At 48.2% G+C, this 18,644-nt stretch overlaps 1 protein-coding gene across 1 annotated transcript in view; it reads left to right on the top strand.

The window, feature by feature from the left end:
• The window catches only part of heatr1 (HEAT repeat containing 1), a 65,011-nt gene that overhangs the window by 12,014 nt on the left and 34,353 nt on the right, over positions 1-18,644 (top strand). The window contains exons 11-26 of the mRNA XM_083787013.1: positions 604-724; positions 1,382-1,489; positions 2,211-2,309; positions 2,642-2,733; positions 3,312-3,523; positions 4,286-4,407; positions 5,525-5,734; positions 6,641-6,833; positions 7,770-7,921; positions 8,151-8,343; positions 12,051-12,223; positions 15,124-15,282; positions 16,876-17,121; positions 17,274-17,405; positions 18,178-18,281; positions 18,394-18,540. Of these exons, the coding sequence (XP_083643139.1) occupies positions 604-724; positions 1,382-1,489; positions 2,211-2,309; positions 2,642-2,733; positions 3,312-3,523; positions 4,286-4,407; positions 5,525-5,734; positions 6,641-6,833; positions 7,770-7,921; positions 8,151-8,343; positions 12,051-12,223; positions 15,124-15,282; positions 16,876-17,121; positions 17,274-17,405; positions 18,178-18,281; positions 18,394-18,540 (2,463 nt within the window). The remainder of the gene's footprint in view (positions 1-603; positions 725-1,381; positions 1,490-2,210; positions 2,310-2,641; positions 2,734-3,311; positions 3,524-4,285; positions 4,408-5,524; positions 5,735-6,640; positions 6,834-7,769; positions 7,922-8,150; positions 8,344-12,050; positions 12,224-15,123; positions 15,283-16,875; positions 17,122-17,273; positions 17,406-18,177; positions 18,282-18,393; positions 18,541-18,644) is intronic.

Raw genomic sequence — 18,644 nt, 5'->3', positions numbered from 1 at the left:
TAAACTCAAATGAGATGTAGGTCCACACGGCCAAATACAGGACCACTGACGGATTTTCAGAAAACTGAAAATGATTTAGAAGACATTTTGTAGACTCTGGTCTCAATGGGACAAATGAAATGTGCTGTGTGCTGTATTTACCGGGTAAACGTACTGTATGTGTGCTGTCTGCTGTATGTATACCGGCCCGGGTAAACGTATGTGTGCTGTCTGCTGTATGTTACACCGGCCCGGGTAAACGTATGTGTGCTGTCTGCTGTATGTTACACCGGCCCGGGTAAACGTATGTGTGCTGTCTGCTGTATGTTACACCGGCCCGGGTAAACGTATGTGTGCTGTCTGCTGTATGTATACCGGCCCGGGTAAACGTATGTGTGCTGTCTGCTGTATGTTACACCGGCCCGGGTAAACGTATGTGTGCTGTCTGCTGTATGTGACACCGGCCCGGGTAAACGTATGTGTGCTGTCTGCTGTATGTTACACCGGCCCGGGTAAACGTATGTGTGCTGTCTGCTGTATGTGACACCGGCCCGGGTAAACGTATGTGTGCTGTCTGCTGTATGTTACACCGGCCCGGGTAAACGTATGTGTGCTCGGATCCAGGTACAGCGGAGCCATGGACCTGGTTCTGTCGTCGTATGTCAGCGACGGCTTTGATGCCGAGCAGAAACAACTGTTGCATCAGTTCATCTCCATTGCCAGCACCAGCTGTGGCAAACACCAGGTACCTCCTTAATTGCCTCGATTTCTTTCTGTTCCCGCTGGGGACGCTGGGGGTGTGTTCCCTCCGCGTCATTAGTGCCCATGCCCCAGGGCGGGGTTGGTGAAAGGGCCTTTCTGTTTGGAGTTTGCATGTTCTCCCCGTGTCCCCCTAGGGTCGGTACCCTCACATGTTCTCCCCGTGTCCCCTAGGGTCGGTACCCTCACATGTTCTCCCTGTGTCCCCTAGGGTAGGTACCCTCACATGTTCTCCCCGTGTCCCCTAGGGTCGGTACCCTCACATGTTCTCCCCGTGTCCCCTAGGGTCGGTACCCTCACATGTTCTCCCCGTGTCCCCTAGGGTAGGTACCCTCCCATGTTCTCCCCATGTCCCCTAGCGTAGGTACCCTCCCATGTTCTCCCCATGTCCCCTAGGGTAGGTACCCTCACAAAAAAACATGCAGTAATCCTGGTCTCTTAACTACCTCCCCCTGGCCAGCCGGGGCACCTGATGGAGGGGAAAGGAACTGGTTGGAATAACGTGTTCCTTCCTCACGCTACGTCCAACCAGGGAAACTCCCCTCTGTCAGGTGAAAAGAAAGCAGCTTGGACTCCTCATGCATAGAAGGAAGCATGAGGTCAGTCCGCTGCTCATGGCCCGACGTCCGTCCTTGTCTTCTAGATCCTGGGAGACTCGGACACCTCGCTGCTCCTCAGCCTGTCTCACCCTCTGGCGTCGGTCAGGACCTTGGCTGTGGAGCACCTGGTCAACACCATGACCTCTGGACAGGTAACCAGCTAACCATACTAGGGCTTTCACTTCTAGTGATTTGGACTAGTCGCCTGGTTTATTAGTCGACTAGTCGTTTGACTAGGCCTACCTATTATGTTTTTTTTTTGGGTTACTAATATTTGTACATTTAAAAACTGTGTACCGGTACATTGGTGACTATAAATATAATCTAGCTGATCTTGAGGCCTACAGAAACGGGGGAAACTGCTGAATAGTCGACTAGTCCACAGTGGTGGGGGGGGGGGGAAGTACTCGCATGTTTTACTTCACTTTAAGTCGAGGTATCGGCACCGAAATGTAGAACTATACGCCTCAGAGTACAAAAAGTATTGGGCATCAAAATGGCACTTAACCCATTCTGACCTGAGATCAGATTCATACGAGGTTTCCGCCGGACACACACTGGTCTGATGAACCCATTCTGACCTGAGATCAGATTCTAAAAATGTCAGTCGCTCTTCGATTTTTCAAAAATAGCAGACCTACAAGCTCGTATCGCGCCACTCGGTGGCGCGATATGAGCTTGTAGATCTGCTATCGGCTACAGCCGATCTACAAGCTCACAATGCGTCGCATCGCGACGCATTGTGAGCTTGTAGATCGGCTGTTTGTGGTTAATGTATCTTTTGTAATAATACAATAATACAAAGTCACTAACTAGTGCCTGTCATGAGGTTTTTACTATTCTGTGTGTTTTTTTTTGTTTTTTTTTTGACAGCTGGACAGTTTAGACGAGGCCTTTGTGACGGAGGTTCTACTGGACAGGATGAAGGACGACGTTCCCAAGGTCGTAGCCGCTGCCCTCAAGGCCCTGGAGGTCAGTACGGACCGCCGGTCACCACTAGGGCGGCAACATTTAACACCCAGAAGAACGCCCGGCCGGGGGGTATTTATTTGTAACCGTTAAATCAGGACTCGATTTGTTTCTTAGTTCAGGGGCCTATTTCCATTCCATTTTGGAAGTAGCTTGAAGTATGCTAGTATGTATCGTTTAGAGAAATGAGGCGCAACCAAAATGTTGCTGGTGGAAATAATTTATAGGCTATATGATATATTATTGGCTCAAGCAAAAACCTGTTTATTGTGGGATCAGGATAATCTAGTAAACGAATGGAATGTCTGTCTTTCTTTCTTTCTTGTTTGTTTTAGCTCTATTTAGACCGTTTGGATCCAGAAAGGACCATATCCTGTTTATTGTCAGTGCTGCAGCAGAGAACGGAGCTCTCATTGGCTGGAGAGTGGTTAGTCGCACGTGCACACACACACACACACACCCTCACACACACACACACACACACACACACACACACACACACACACACACACACACACACTCACTCTTAACTGAGTCATTCATGCGTCACTCATGACTGTGATGTCCTGGTCGACATAGCAATTAAACGTTAGTTATCCCATTCTGACCTGAGATCAGATTCATACGAGGTTTCCACTGGACACACACTGGTCTGATGAACCCATTCTGACCTGAGATCAGATTCATACGAGGTTTCCACTGGACACACACTGGTCTGATGAACCCATTCTGACCTGAGATCAGATTCTAAAAAATGTCAGTCGTTCTTCGATTTTTCAAAAAATAGCAGACCTACAAGCTCGTATGAGCTTGTAGATCTGCTATTTTTAAATAGCTAAAGCATAACATGATGCTGACACCAAAATGGGTGCCCGTTCAGAATGGGTTATTATTATACTGCATGCATGGAACTAAAATGCAATTTTCACGGCTAGTATGGCGCTCATTGACATATTTTCATAAATGTTGTTGTCCCCCCCCCCCCCCCCCCCCCCCCCCCCCCAGGTTGCCAGTTCTGCAGGAGACAGTGCGGGTGCTGTGTGACCCCAGACTGGGCCTGGGCTCTGTGGACGCGCGGCTGGCTCTGGGCTGGAAGCTCCTCCCCCTGCTGGTGATCACCGGCAGCCGGCCGGAGGCCCCCGAGCTGCAGCTGGCGCTGTGCGTGGCCCGTTCGGCCGTCATGACCCAGCACCCGCTCACACTGGGCTGGGCCCAAGGTTCGAGTCATTTGAAACCCATTCTTCTGACCTGAGATCAGATTCTGAAAAAAATGTCTATTACCCGGTACATCCTGACAGTTTCATTATTAAGAATGTGTTGTTAATTCACTGTGGGAAAAGTTCTGCCAGTATCGTTTTCCTCACCTCGCGTCTCTCTGTCTCTGTCTCTGTCTCTGTCTCTGTCTCTGTCTCTGTCTCTCTCTCTGTCTCTGTCTCTCTCTCTGTCTCTCTCTCTGTCTCTCTCTCTGTCTCTCTCTCTGTCTCTCTGTCTCTCTCTCTCTCTCTCTCTGTCTCTGTCTCTGTCTCTGTCTATGTCTCTCTGTGTCTCTGTCTCTGTCTCTGTCTCTCTCTCTCTCTCTCTCTCTCTGTCTCTCTCTCTGTATCTGTCTCTGTCTCTCTCTCTGTCTCTGTCTCTCTCTGTCTCTCTGTCTCTCTGTCTCTGTCTCTGTCTCTGTCTCTGTCTCTGTCTCTCTCTCTCTCTCTGTCTCTGTCTCTGTCTCTGTCTCTGTCTCTGTCTCTGTCTCTCTGTCTCTGTCTCTGTCTCTGTCTCTGTCTCTGTCTCTGTCTCTGTCTCTGTCTCTGTCTCTGTCTCTGTCTCTGTCTCTCTCTCTCTCTCTCTCTCTCTCTCTCTCTCTGTCTCTGTCTCTGTCTCTGTCTCTGTCTCTGTCTCTGTCTCTGTCTCTGTCTCTCTCTCTCTCTCTCTCTCTCTGTCTCTCTGTCTCTGTCTCTCTCTCTCTCTCTGTCTCTGTCTCTCTCCAGAGTTGACGGAGGTGCTGAAGAGAATCTCCGAGCGTGACTTCCTGGGCTCAGCCAATCAGCGGCTGGTCTCCACTCTCACAGAGAAGCTGGCGGGCATGGACCACATCTCCAAACGAGACGCCGTGAGTCACTTCTTTTTTTGTTTCTCTTTTCTAGAGTAACTAAACGACAGTGACCTATACCTAACCCTGGGCCACTTTAGCCTACTGTCATCTAAAGGTTAACCCATTTAGACCTGAGGAAGATTCCACTAATGTCTTCTGAATCCTGACCGTTTTCTGTAAAAACCCCACGTTTCTATGTCAAGGACCCCCAGAAATGATGTGTATTTGGCCGCCGTCCCCCATCTGAAAATGTGTTGTTCCAGGGACCCCCTCCCCTAGAAGCAAAGATTTAAGAGTTAAAAAACGTTCACTCTGAAAGAATATATATTCAAAGATTCGCGCCACATTTTCATAATATTTTTTGGAAAACGATTGAGCGCCACTGACAGAAACATAGGTATTTCGGAAAACTGTTTAGAAGCCTTTTTATTATTTTTATTTTTATTTTTTTAGAATCGGCCTCAGGTCTAAATGGGTTTAACCCATTTTTGAGGCGGGAACCCCTTTTTGTGTTAGCATAATGTCATGCTTTAGCTATTGAAAAATATCAGATCTACAAGCTCATAGCGCGCCACCGAGTGGCGCGCTACGAGCTTGTAGGTCTGCTATTTTGTTTTTAAACTGTCTGGATTTAGAAGACATTTTTTAGAATCTGATCTCAGGTCAAAATGCGTTAAAGAACTACCATTCTTCTGTGCGTTAGAATCTGATCTCAGGTCAAAATGCGTTAAAGAACCACCATTCTTCTGTGCCTTTAGAATCTGGTCTGGGGTCAGAATGCGTTAAAGAACCACCGTTCTTCTGTGCCTTTAGAATCTGGTCTGGGGTCAGAATGCGTTAAAGAACCACCATTCTTCTGTGCGTTTAGAATCTGGTCTGGGGTCAGAATGCGTTAAAGAACCACCATTCTTCTGTGCCTTTAGAATCTGGTCTGGGGTCAGAATGCGTTAAAGCACCACCATTCTTCTGTGCGTTAGAATCTGATCTCAGGTCAAAATGCGTTAAAGAACCACCATTCTTCTGTGCGTTTAGAATCTGGTCTGGGGTCAGAATGCGTTAAAGAACCACCATTCTTCTGTGCGTTTAGAATCTGGTCTGGGGTCAGAATGTGTGGTTTTGTCTCTTCTCATGCCAGCTGGACAGCCTGGCCCAGGTGGTGGAGGCACAGCGGTGCCGGACCGACCCCCGGGGCAGGGCAGCCTTCCTGGTGCTGACCCAGGCCTTGCTGCAGGGGCTGGGGGGAGCGGCGCTGAGCGACACCCTGCACCTCCTCACCGCCCAGCGCCTCTACTCCACGCTGCAGCGCCCTCTGCTGGAGCTCAGCGCTCTGCAGGACCACGCACAGGTAGGAGTATGAGCGCTAAAGATACCAAGGACTGGACAGTCTACGCAGCATGGAAGTAACACTGACTCCAAGCCGTTTCTAAATAAAATCACAGTCGGTGAACAGAGTCAACAGACGAGTCAACGTTTCACCGCCGTTTGGTGTGTCCTCATCCCCGTTGTCCGTCCGTCCCCCCCCCCCCCCCCCGCACAAACGGAAGCGTTTTCAAAGAGACGAGTGGGATATAAAGAAAGCCTGAAATGCAAGCATTTGCATTCCAATGGGTGATTGAGCGTCGCGCTCTACAGTGTTTTCAAATGGATTTTTATACGACGGGAAAACATGGAATTCCCCTCTCGCGTACCAGTGGCACGTGTCCCGCGGAACCGGCACCGGTCCGCGTACCGGGTAGGGATGTGTAAATGTGTCCAAAATGAAAATCGATTTGTATAATCGATTATTCGTTGGGAAAATAAAATAAAATAAAAGATTTTCTTTTTTTAAGATTTTATTTTATTTTATGAACGCTACAAATAAAAAAAATCTCCCCCCCAAGGGGTACCTAAGTCAAAAAAGTTTGGGAACCTCTGATGTAGATGATTAACAATAATTAATAATTAATAATACTATAATTAATTAATAATAATAATTAAATAATAAGGGTCCATTTGGTTACTAACTCCATCTTTTAAATGAGGACCACTGTTGAGCCAATATTGCCTTTCCAACAGATTAAAAAAAAAAAAAAAAAAAAAGATTTTCGATTATCGATTATTCATTTTCATAATCGATTTCGGGTCCTATTAACGATAATCGATTGATCGGACCCATCCCTAGTACCGGTGCTTGGTAACCTCTGCTTTAGAAGAACCTTTTGAAGAACCTAAACGGGCTGAAGAACGCTCACCGTGTTGTTCTGTGTTTCAGGCGTCCTCCTCCTCCGAGGACGAGGTTCCTCCCGCCTCGTTCTCTGAAGCCCTGGCCGCGTACCTCCAGCACGCCATGACCGCCAACAAGAAGGTCAAGGTCGCCGAGGTCGACGAGAAGTACGGCGCCGTCCTCCTGGCCCTGCTCCGTGAATTCATCTCGTCGCTCAGCTGCCACGACAAGTCCTTCACAGGTGAGACGACGACCTGTGGTGTCGAGTTTAGATTTTAGTCTGTGGAATGAAACTTGACCCATTCTGACCTGAGATCAGATTCTAAAAATGTCTTCTACATCCTGACAGTTTTCTGAAAAAGCTATGTTTCTATGTCAGTCGTTTCTTCGATTTTTCAAAAATAGCAGACCTACAAGCTCGTAGAGCTTGTAGATCTGCTATTTTTGAATAACTAAAGGTGGGCAACTTTGATCTACAACTTTGATCTACAAGCTCGTATCGCGCCACCGAGTGGCGCGATACGAGCTTGTAGGTCTGCTATTTTAGAAAAATCGAAGAACGACTGACATTTTTAGAATCTGATCTCAGGTCAGAATGGGTTCATCAGACCAGTGTGTGTCCAGTGGAAACCTCGTATGAATCTGATCTCAGGTCAGAATGGGTTAATTTAGTTTTGGCCATGTTTTACTAGGCATCTGAAATGTTTTGGCGTTGGTCTAGCTTTTTGTCCACTAAAACCTTATGATATTTTGATGTCTATAAATAAATAGATATCGTCGACTGAAATGTATTTCGGCGGGCCTCGATGGCTGATTGTAGTTTTGGTTGCATGCTGAAAATGGAAGATCTGCAAGCTCACAACGTGTCACGCGATGAGATGCGTTGTGATCTTGTAGATCTTCTATTTTCCGCATTCAACCCAGCATGAATTGACTTGTCCTTTTAGTTCTATTGGATCTCTTGTCCACTATAGTGCCTGCCTAACATTTTAGTCTAGATTTTATTTGTTGACAATATTGTCAGTATATTTAGTGTTAGTTTTAGTCATCGTAGCTTAGTTCTTATTTCGTTTTTGTCAGTGAAAATAGGTAGTCAACTAACTCGGTGTGTGTGTGTGTGTGTGTGTGTGTGTGTGTGTGTGTGTGTGTGTGTGTGTGTGCGTGTGCGCTCTGTCAGCTGAGGTGTGGTGGAACCCGGAGAAGATGGACTCCAACGCCTGCTGCTACCTGCGTCTCCTCTGTCATCTGTTTGAGCTCCTGCTCAGGGGGGGGTCCTCAGGCGGCCGCACCGCCCCCAGCTTCAGACACCTCATGAAGTCCTTCTTCCAGGTAAGGAATAATTAAAGGTACTATGTTTACCCAGGGTGCAGCTGGGCTTTAACATTGAGCGCATGCGGAAATGCGCCCAAAAAGGCGGAAATAGACGGTCCCTCCGGCGGCTTCAAAACGCCACTGAGCAACTTCCACTGACATGAATAGCGGAGGGGGCGGAGCTTCGCGCCAGTTCAGTCTCTATCCTTTTAATACTCTATGGTGTATAATATTCTCCCCCCCATAGGTGCACCTGAAGGAGCCCGCCTCCGTGTTCAAGTTCCTGTGCGTGCTGTGGGGCTACGGGGCCAACCAGGGCGACCAGCTGGAGCTGCGCGTCAGCGCCGTCCTCCAGACGCAGGCCCTGTGCGTGGGCAGAGCCCTGCTGGCCGCCCAGCCTGCCCACACGCTGGAGGAGCTGGCCTCGGTCAACTCGCCAGGTAAAAGATAAACCCATTCTGACCTGAGATCAGGCCCTGTGCGTGGGCAGAGCCCTGCTGGCCGCCCAGCCTGCCCACACGCTGGAGGAGCTGGCCTCGGTCAACTCGCCAGGTAAAAGATAAACCCATTCTGACCTGAGATCAGGCCCTGTGCGTGGGCAGAGCCCTGCTGGCCGCCCAGCCTGCCCACACGCTGGAGGAGCTGGCCTCGGTCAACTCGCCAGGTAAAAGATAAACCCATTCTGACCTGAGATCAGGCCCTGTGCGTGGGCAGAGCCCTGCTGGCCGCCCAGCCTGCCCACACGCTGGAGGAGCTGGCCTCGGTCAACTCGCCAGGTAAACAATAAACCCATTCTGACCTGAGATCAGATTCTAAGGGCCGATTCGTACTCCTATTTTAGAGCCGAATAAAAGTCGGTTCGGCGCTGTAGAGCCTACAATGTGACGTCATTTGAGGTTCAGGGGGGGCGGGTACCGTCCTAATGTCGGCTCTTCGGTGCTACTGAAATTTGCTGACGAGCCGAAATCATTTCGGCACTACAACGCCGAAACAGCGGTAAAATAGGAGTATGAATCGGCCCTAAGAATGTCTCCTACATCCTGACAGTTTTCCATTCTGACCTGAGATCAGATTCTAAAAGTGTCTTTGATTTTTCAAAAATAGCAGACCTACAAGCTCGTATGAGATATAGTGTGTATATCGCAGATTATTCTATTGGCATTAAAATTATAAATTAAAAATATGAATAGAGCTGGCAGAAGGCACTGAAAAGCTGCTATAGAGCGACGCAGTCCCTCCCCCTTTCAGAACAACGAACGGCCCAGGAAATGAAATGCAATGCATTTCTCCCATAGGGTTTTCTTTAAGTATTAGTTTAAAGACGGTTACGCCGCGGACAAAGCCAACTCGGATCGTGACAAATCATGACAATGAACACAATGTTTTGGGCCGATCAAATAATTTATAAGAAGAAAAACTAAACAAATAGTGTTGTCTCCTGCCTTTATTTTCTTCTTTCTAATGATTTCATCGGCCCAACATAATATTGTGTTCATTGTCATGATTTGTCACGATCCGAGTTGGCTTTGTCCGCGGCGTAACCGTCTTTAAATAAATACTTTAAGAAAATCCTATGGTCAGAATGCATTGCATTTCATTTCCTGGGCCGTTCGTTGTTCTGAAAGGGGGAGGGACTGCGCCGCTCTATAGGGGGTGGCAGTTAACAAAATATATAGTTTTGGACCCAGCTGAATTATCTAACAGTGTGTGGTGGGTGGGTAATCGTATTCCTTTCAATAGCTTTGTGGATGTATTTTAGTTGTTATTTGTCTACATCAATGCGTTCTCTTTATGATCTTTTTGTAAAGCAGGTGGTGGCCCAGTCTGAAAGTGATCTCTGGACCGTGTCAGTGGTCAGAGATGATGTTAACGGGCCCACAGTGATCTGGCATGTTGTGCTCATCTCCTGTCCTCATGGCAGCACGATGAAACCCATGTGCCTACATTTGACATTCTATTAACTCCCCCTGGACGGGAACCCCCTGTTCTACTTTAGCTTTTGAAAAACAGCAGATCTACAAGCTCATAGCGCGGCACCGAGTGCCGCGCTACGAGCTTGTAGGTCTGCTGTTTTTGGAAAAAATCGTGAAAATGTCGCCCACATGTTTGTATATTTGTATATAATCCACTAGTCGACCTTGTTGGTACTAGTTGATAAGATTATAATATTTTTTTTCTAGGCCTCAAGATCAGGTAGATTATAGACTAGTTGTACACAGTTTTATTTTGATTTTAGATTTTTTTTTTTTTGTCATCAAAGTTTTGTAATGATTTTCAATAAAGCATACAACATTCACATGACTTACACAAAAGGAAAAGACAAGAAAAAACAAAACACAACTAGCAGTCAAAAAAAAAAAAACCCTGGACAACACCCCTCCACACTCTGTTGTTGACACTCGTGGTTATATCATGTATGTAATGTACAAATACAAAATGTTACTACAAAAATCCTTTGATATATAAATAGATGTAGTCCCATATCTCATGGAACTTCCCTTTGACGTTATATAATAGTAGTTAAACAACTAGTAAACTATAGCCTGGTTAATAAACCAGACCGAATCAGCCGTTGGCAAAAATAAATTGCCTGCCGGCGGATTTCGGTCTGGAGAGGCTCAATTGTACGCCCATTTCCTACACCAGAGAATGTGGGCGGCCAATCGGTACACGGTATGCAATATGGGCGGGCTTTGGTACAGTGACTTTCAATGCTTGAGACCTTTGACTGACAGTAGCTCTGACCAATTGCGTCAAAGAGAAAATGTTTCCCTGGAAATGAAATCCAAGCTGAGCCTCCCCAGACTAATATCCCGCGGTCCGTGCGATATTAGTCTGGTTTATTAACCAGGCTAAGTAAACTAGGCAACTAGTAAAAAAGTGAATGCCCTAATTAGGACTTGGCCTAGCAACAACTTCCAGTGGTGAGATTTCATTTAGCTTTAATCCATGGGTAAAGTATGCGACCACTGAAAGGAGCTCGTCTGTATGTCTTTCTCCCCCCCCCCCCCCCTGCAGTGGTCCATTCCTTACTGGGTTGTCTGTGTTCTCCCCCCCCCCCCCCCCTGCAGTGGTCCATTCCTTACTGGGTTGTCTGTGTTCTCCCCCCCCCCCCCCCCCCTGCAGTGGTCCATTCCTTACTGGGTTGTCTGTGTTCTCCCCCCCCCCCCTGCAGTGGTCCATTCCTTACTGGGTTGTCTGTGTTCTCCCCCCCCCCCCCCCCCCCCTGCAGTGGTCCATTCCTTACTGGGTTGTCTGTGTTCTCCCCCCCCCCCCCCCTGCAGTGGTCCATTCCTTACTGGGTTGTCTGTGTTCTCCCCCCCCCCCCCCCTGCAGTGGTCCATTCCTTACTGGGTTGTCTGTGTTCTCCCCCCCCCCCCCCTGCAGTGGTCCATTCCTTACTGGGTTGTCTGTGTTCTCCCCCCCCCCCTGCAGTGGTCCATTCCTTACTGGGTTGTCTGTGTTCTCCCCCCCCCCCCCCCCCCCCCTGCAGTGGTCCATTCCTTACTGGGTTGTCTGTGTTCTCCCCCCCCCCCCCCCCCTGCAGTGGTCCATTCCTTACTGGGTTGTCTGTGTTCTCCCCCCCCCCCCCTGCAGTGGTCCATTCCTTACTGGGTTGTCTGTGTTCTCCCCCCCCCCCCCCCCCCTGCAGTGGTCCATTCCTTACTGGGTTGTCTGTGTTCCCCCCCCCCCCCCCCCTGCAGTGGTCCATTCCTTACTGGGTTGTCTGTGTTCTCCCCCCCCCCCTGCAGTGGTCCATTCCTTACTGGGTTGTCTGTGTTCTCTCTCCCCCCCCTGCAGTGGTCCATTCCTTACTGGGTTGTCTGTGTTCCCCCCCCCCCCCCTGCAGTGGTCCATTCCTTACTGGGTTGTCTGTGTTCTCCCCCCCCCCCTGCAGTGGTCCATTCCTTACTGGGTTGTCTGTGTTCTCTCTCCCCCCCCTGCAGTGGTCCATTCCTTACTGGGTTGTCTGTGTTCTCCCCCCCCCCCCCCTGCAGTGGTCCATTCCTTACTGGGTTGTCTGTGTTCTCCCCCCCCCCCTGCAGTGGTCCATTCCTTACTGGGTTGTCTGTGTTCTCCCCCCCCCCCTGCAGTGGTCCATTCCTTACTGGGTTGTCTGTGTTCTCCCCCCCCCCCCCCCCTGCAGTGGTCCATTCCTTACTGGGCTGTCTGTGTTCTCCGACGCGAGAGGTCCGCGAAGCAGCCGTGGGCTGTCTCCAGAGCCTATCGCGAGCGGCCGCCTCTCCCTTCCAGCCAATCATAGAGCGGCTTTTGAAGAACACAGAGGAGATCGTAGCTGACCCCTCCCACCTCAGCCAGGTGAGACTTGACTGTCACGCACACGCACACACACACACACACACACACAATTTACAATTTACAATTTACAATTTAGGCATTTAGCAGACGCTCTTAATCCAGAGCGAACAAAAGCATGGGAATACATCACAAAAGCATTTATCATAAAACATGCGTAAGCTAAGAAAGTAACAGTGGAATATCTATATTATGAGACTATACATATAAACTATATATATACTACTATGCTATACATAATTATGTACTATGGCGTGCTATGACTATATACAATGCAATTATAGTGCCGTCTACATAACATGCTATAAGTCTATATCAGATGCTATCTAAGTCTACAGAAGTGCTATCTAAGGGGGTAGGGTAAGTGCTATGGGCCATGATGGAGTCTAAAAAGGTGGGTTTTCAGACTACGGCGGAAGATTGGGAGTGATGCTGCAGTTCTGACTGCAATGGGAAGTGCATTCCACAGTTTTGGAGCCAGAAGGGAGAAGAGTTTGGGACGTGTGGAGCGTTGTCCCGGCGTTTTTAGTGAGGGTACTTCCAGCTTCCCTGCGTTGGCTGATCTGAGTGCGCGGGAGGGTTTGTAGGGTTCAATCATACTTGCAAGATATGGGGGAGCCATACCTTTGGTTGCCTTGAATGCCAGCATCAGAGTTTTGTATTCTGTGCGGGCAGCACACACACACACACACACACACACACACACACACACACCGTGTTCACACGGGCAGATGCCCAGTGTATTTGTAGCTGTTGAGCGGCAGGAGGATGTTTGTTAGCAGCTAAACCACGGTATCTTTCCAACACAGATACAATGAATTTACTCACCTAATGCTGCAGTTAATTATGTTTTTTAAGTATTTCCATAGTGTGTACAGGGCTCGATTTGTAGCACACGTGCGACTGCAGGATTTGACCATTCAATCGTGATAAAGACAAGTATCTGTCTACAGCAAGTGCACATTCTATAGTCGCGGTTCTATACCTACATTTATATTTCTGAACGGCGGTGTCGTTCGCCAAAAAGAGCAGAGCTACAAGCTAACAACGTGTCGAGGCTCAATGCGGTGTTCATTTGAAGATCTGTCCCCTTTGCTCCCACCGCCCCTCCCCTCACTGTGTTGCTGCTCCTGTCACTGCTTGCTGACTGTCAGCAGCGAAGACGGAGCGAACTCAGCAGGATAGCATTAGCATGATAGCACAGATTCAGAGGGAATTGCTTGGACCCCGAAACGTTATTTGCAAAGTTTGTTTGTAATGTTCAAAGTTCAAACGTAACTTACTTTTAACCAAACGCGGGTGAAACAGCATACAGCCGTGCACGCACGCGCGCACACACACACACACACATGGAGTGGACGGATTGATGTTCATCAAAAACAACCCTTGCTTAGCGTTTGCTTACAAAAGCGTGTGCCCAGCATAAATGATAATGCGAATGACCGAACTGGCTGGATTACCGTATTAATATCAGTCAGTCAGTCAAAGCCAAGGAGAATGTTACAATACTAATTCACCATCGAGCAGCCGCTGCACTGTCTGAATGTCACACTAACATGACAGAACAGCAGGATAAAAATGGATAGCCTGTCTATCCATCCATGAGCAACATATTCTATCTAGCTCTGGTCCAAAGCTCTAATGTGTTGCACGTATTAGAGGTATGGAACAGAGCTACTATCGATCTATCTACAAAGTATTAGCATAAAACAAATTGATTATATAGATTATATGAAAACAAACATAACAATGATATCATGATGAATATCACTATTTTGTGATAATTGCTGAAAAGATAGTGATATAATATTTTGACATATTATTTTCCACCCCTACCTTATCACTTCATTAAAGAAAAATCACACCCATGTTAAGTGAGGGGCGCTCTTGTCATCATACATCATCAGATATCATCTCATACTGGCCAATCAGAATGCCTGTTGCCTGTGATTGGTTAGCTGATTTGCTCGTTTACATATGACATACATTTTCCCTTAAATGTCAATGGCGTTTAATTTATGTCATATTTAGCAGAATTTTGACGTAATTTCTCTGTTGATTGTCAATGGCTCATTCTGAGATGTGTGGGGACAAAGGCTGTATATAGGAGGGGCTAGCGCCCCTTAAAAATACATCATTTTTCATCGTGCTCCTAAAATAATTTGTGTGCTACTAGATTTTTCAACTTAGGCGCACACGTGCTACTTGGAAAAATTCTAAGCGTCGAGCCCTGAGTGTGTACATTGTTTAAGTGACGGGTGCATGGTTTTCATATCGTAAATATGGCCGCTAGCTAGCGCTGAGTCTGAACCAATCACTTTCCCTTTCCGTTTAAAAAAAAACTGTCACGGCAGCTTGCTTGTTTACAACCGAAATGGACTTCTATCTGACTTCGGGGGCGGGGGTGTCGCGAGACATGGCCAAAGCATTTGTGACTAAATTTGACTGAGGGACTGCCATTGGATTTTTTTTTAGCAGGGAATCATAGCTTCAAATTGACATATTGGTTGTTCAGTTTGACCCACCAGTTTTGGAGATATGGCTTATAGAGTAATGTCTTGCAGAGAAACGGCGAGTTGAGAAAACAGGCTTGAAAGGTTCACTTCTGTCGGTCTCTAACATTACACCTATAGCTACATGTTTAAACATTTATTTCGATTTCAACTCTGACACTTATTTCAGACATGCTCTAGTATGTGACGAGTCTGCCTGTGCTATTGACTCATTTTGAAAAAAATGATTTAATGAGTTGGTGAAAAGCTGGAATTTGCGCGATGGCAGTCTCTCAGTCAAATCTGGTCACATTTTGAGAACCCCCTGCACTAGAACATGGATATCGTGTCCATGCTGTTGTATATATGAAAGTTTCCGTTATGACGTTTGTTTTCCCCCCGTTTGGCCAGATGCTGGGCGCGGTGCACGAGGAGTGTGTGTCCGCTAAACCACAGCAGAAGAGGCTGGCGGCGTCCTTGGATCAGCTGATCCAGAGCGTCCAGGCCCACGACTGTCCCTCCTACAGCGCCAGCACCCTGCTCAGGACCCTGGACCTGGTCCACGGAGAGGTCAGTACCTGGACCCCCACCCCGGGCCCACGTGGTGTCTGTCTGGCCTGGCCAGCGCCGAGTTTAACCCATTCAGGGCCTGTCGTCGAAATAAAATAAAAATGTTTTTCTAAATCATGACAATATTCTGAAAGATTTGAGGCACATTTTAACTATTTTTCAATAGCTAAAGTTTAACGTAACGCTTAAAACACCAAAAGGGGTTCCCGCACAGAATGGGTTAAGGTTTCTGTTGCAGTCCCGCAATGTTTTGGGCAGAAGAAATAATTTGTTATTTTCTGTAGGGGGCTACATATAAATATGTGACCCCTCCCAGTACTTTCAACCACAAGTCGGCTCTAATGAAACTTCCCATTCCCGGGCCCAGAGGTGCTGTAAAAGCTTTGGAAACTTTGCAGGGCAAATTCTCTACTTCGGGGGTTTCCGGTTCAACAAGTTTCAGATGGTCATATCTTCTTCATTTTATTTCCAATTTCAATGAACAAAAGCTGAAAAATGACCATGGCCCCCTTGTTTATCAAACCACTGGACTCGGTAACATAATGTTAACCCATTCTGAACGGGAACCCATTTTGGTGTTGGCATCATGTTATGCTTTAGCTATTGAAAAATAGTAGATATACAAGCTCGTAGCGCGCCACCGAGTGGCGCGCTACGAGCTTGTAGGTCTGCTATTTTTGAAAAATCTAAGAATTTTTAGAATCTGATCTCAGGTCAGAATGGGTTAATCAGACCAGTGTGTGTCCAGTGGAAACCTCGTATGAATCTGATCTCAGGTCAGAATGGGTTAAATATGTATATTATCAGTATCGGGCCATGAATGTCCCTATCGGTGCGTCCCTGATTTGACTGCATGGTGGCCCAGTCTGAAAGTGATCTCTGACCGTGTCAGTGGTCAGAGATGACGCTAACGGGCCCACAGTGATCTGGCATGTTGTGCTTATCTCCTGTCCTCATGGCAGCATGATGAAACCCATGTGCCTACAATGACCGTTTGTCTCCTTTCCCTCTGGGTTGAAATTACATTTCACCAATAGGAATTGAGTGGTTTCATGACATTAAGTTTAATTTATTTTTTATTTTTATTTTAGGTTGTATGACCTCAATTACCATCCACACAACCTGAACTTTGAACATGCAGTGGGTTTTCTGTGATCTAAGGGTTTTCTCTGTGTGTTCTGAAGCCTTTTTGAGCTGCAATGAAAACGGGCAAAATCCCTCAATAGTGACATCCGCTGGCAAATTGTTATAGTCTCGTAGTCCGCAGGCAAATGAGAGCACTTGTTCGAGCCAGATAACACCGGCCACAGAAAATCTACTGAATGATAAAAGTTTTAAGTAACCCATTTTGGGCCGGGAACCCCTTTTGGTGTTAGCATCATGTCATGCTTTAGCTATTGAAAAACAGCAGATCTACAAGCTCGTAGCGCGCCACTCTGCTATTTTTTGAAAAATCGAAGAACCACCGACATAGAAACATGGATTTTTCAGAAAACTGTCAGGATGTATAGAAGAATTTTTTTTTAGAATCTGATCTCAGGTCAGAATGTGTTAACCCTCTCCCTCCATAACCCTCACACCTCCCCCCACCAGTCCGTCCTGTCGGCCATGCTGCCCGTGCTGGAGCGTCTCCTGGAGCAGAGCAGCCCGGAGAGGCCGGCGCTGCTGCGGGACAAGGCCCAGCTCATGTGCCTGGTCCTGGGGAAGTTCAGCGAGGCCTCGGCGCCCCTGCTGGCCCGGGACCCGGCGTGTCTGGAGCTCTTCTTCCGAGCGCTGAGGACGGCGGCGCCGACGCCCTACGCCGACGTCCCCAGCTGTCAGATACAGGCGCTGGAACAGGTAACGAACGCATTAAGAACGGTGTATGGACATCCTACCATCTTTTTCTGTATGTTTCTTTGTTTCAGCACCAGCATCAGAGTGCGTGTGTTTCCATTTTCGACCTTATTATCTCATTCTGTCATGATGACCTTTGGGGTGTTTCCCCTCAGATCACCAAGCCGTTCTTCTCGGCGCTGGGGGACGAGAAGGTGCAGCAGAGGCTCCTGGGACTGATGTTTGACCTGCTGACTGAGAGCCGGGCCCCCGCCGTCTCCAACGCCATCGGCAGCGTCTTCAAAGGGGTACGTGTGTGTGTGTGTGTGTGTGTGGACACTTTTTGCTTTGGCAAACGTAAATGTTTTCTCTGGCCAATAAAGCCCTTTGAACTGGGGACACGGTGGCACAGTGCTGTCGCCTCACAGCTAGAAGGTCCTGGGTTTCGATTCTTAATTAACCACATGAACCATATAGCTTCCCTATTCTCGGTCTGCAAGCTCGAGTCGCAAACGTGTCGCGGCGCGACTCATTGTGAACCTTTTGGCGGTCCAAGCAGTGTTTGATTGAATGTCTCTTGTTCCCCCTGTGGGCCGTAGATTGAATGTCTCTTGTTCCCCCTGTGGGCCGTAGGTTGAATGTCTCTTGTTCCCTCTGTTGGGCCGTAGATTGAATGTCTCTTGTTCCCCCTGTGGGCCGTAGATTGAATGTCTCTTGTTCCCCCTGTGGGCCGTAGATTGAATGTCTCTTGTTCCCCCTGTGGGCCGTAGATTGAATGTCTCTTGTTCCCCCTGTGGGCCGTAGATTGAATGTCTCTTGTTCCCTCTGTTGGGCCGTAGATTGAATGTCTCTTGTTCCCCCTGTGGGCCGTAGATTGAATGTCTCTTGTTCCCCCTGTGGGCCGTAGATTGAATGTCTCTTGTTCCCCCTGTGGGCCGTAGATTGAATGTCTCTTGTTCCCCCTGTGGGCCGTAGATTGAATGTCTCTTGTTCCCCCTGTGGGCCGTAGATTGAATGTCTCTTGTTCCCTCTTAGTGGGCCGTAGATTGAATGTCTCTTGTTCCCTCTGTTGGGCCGTAGATTGCGGTGGACGGGCAGCTGGTGGCCAACGAGCTCACTCCTCCGGAGAAACCCAAAGTGACGGTGACCGTCCTCCAGACACGCAGGAGCCAAATGCTGCAGAGGTAGGTCAGGGCTTCTCAACCTGCACACACACACACACGCCTTGAGCCATCTAGCCTTTACATGGTCTTATGGTCGTGTATAGATCTCAGACGTCCTGTCTCTCTCATGTAGGAAAGCCGCGGACAGCGGTGACTCCCCGCCAGAGGAGGGCGCCGTGTCCTGGCAGAGGGTGACACTCATCCTGGAGCTGCTGCAGCACAAGAAGAAGCTGAAGAGAGCCCAGCTGTTGGTGCCCGCTCTGTTTACGCTGCTGTCCAGGTAGGTCTGTTAGCTCTGTTATCGCTGCTGTCCAGGTAGGTCTGTTAGCTCTGTTATCGCTGCTGTCCAGGTAGGTCTGTTAGCTCTGTTATCGCTGCTGTCCA

This window comes from Protomyctophum parallelum (assembly GCF_964188405.1).
Source record: "Protomyctophum parallelum genome assembly, chromosome: 17".
Lineage (NCBI taxonomy): Eukaryota > Metazoa > Chordata > Actinopteri > Myctophiformes > Myctophidae > Protomyctophum > Protomyctophum parallelum.
This window is presented reverse-complemented; position numbering and strand designations above follow the sequence as displayed.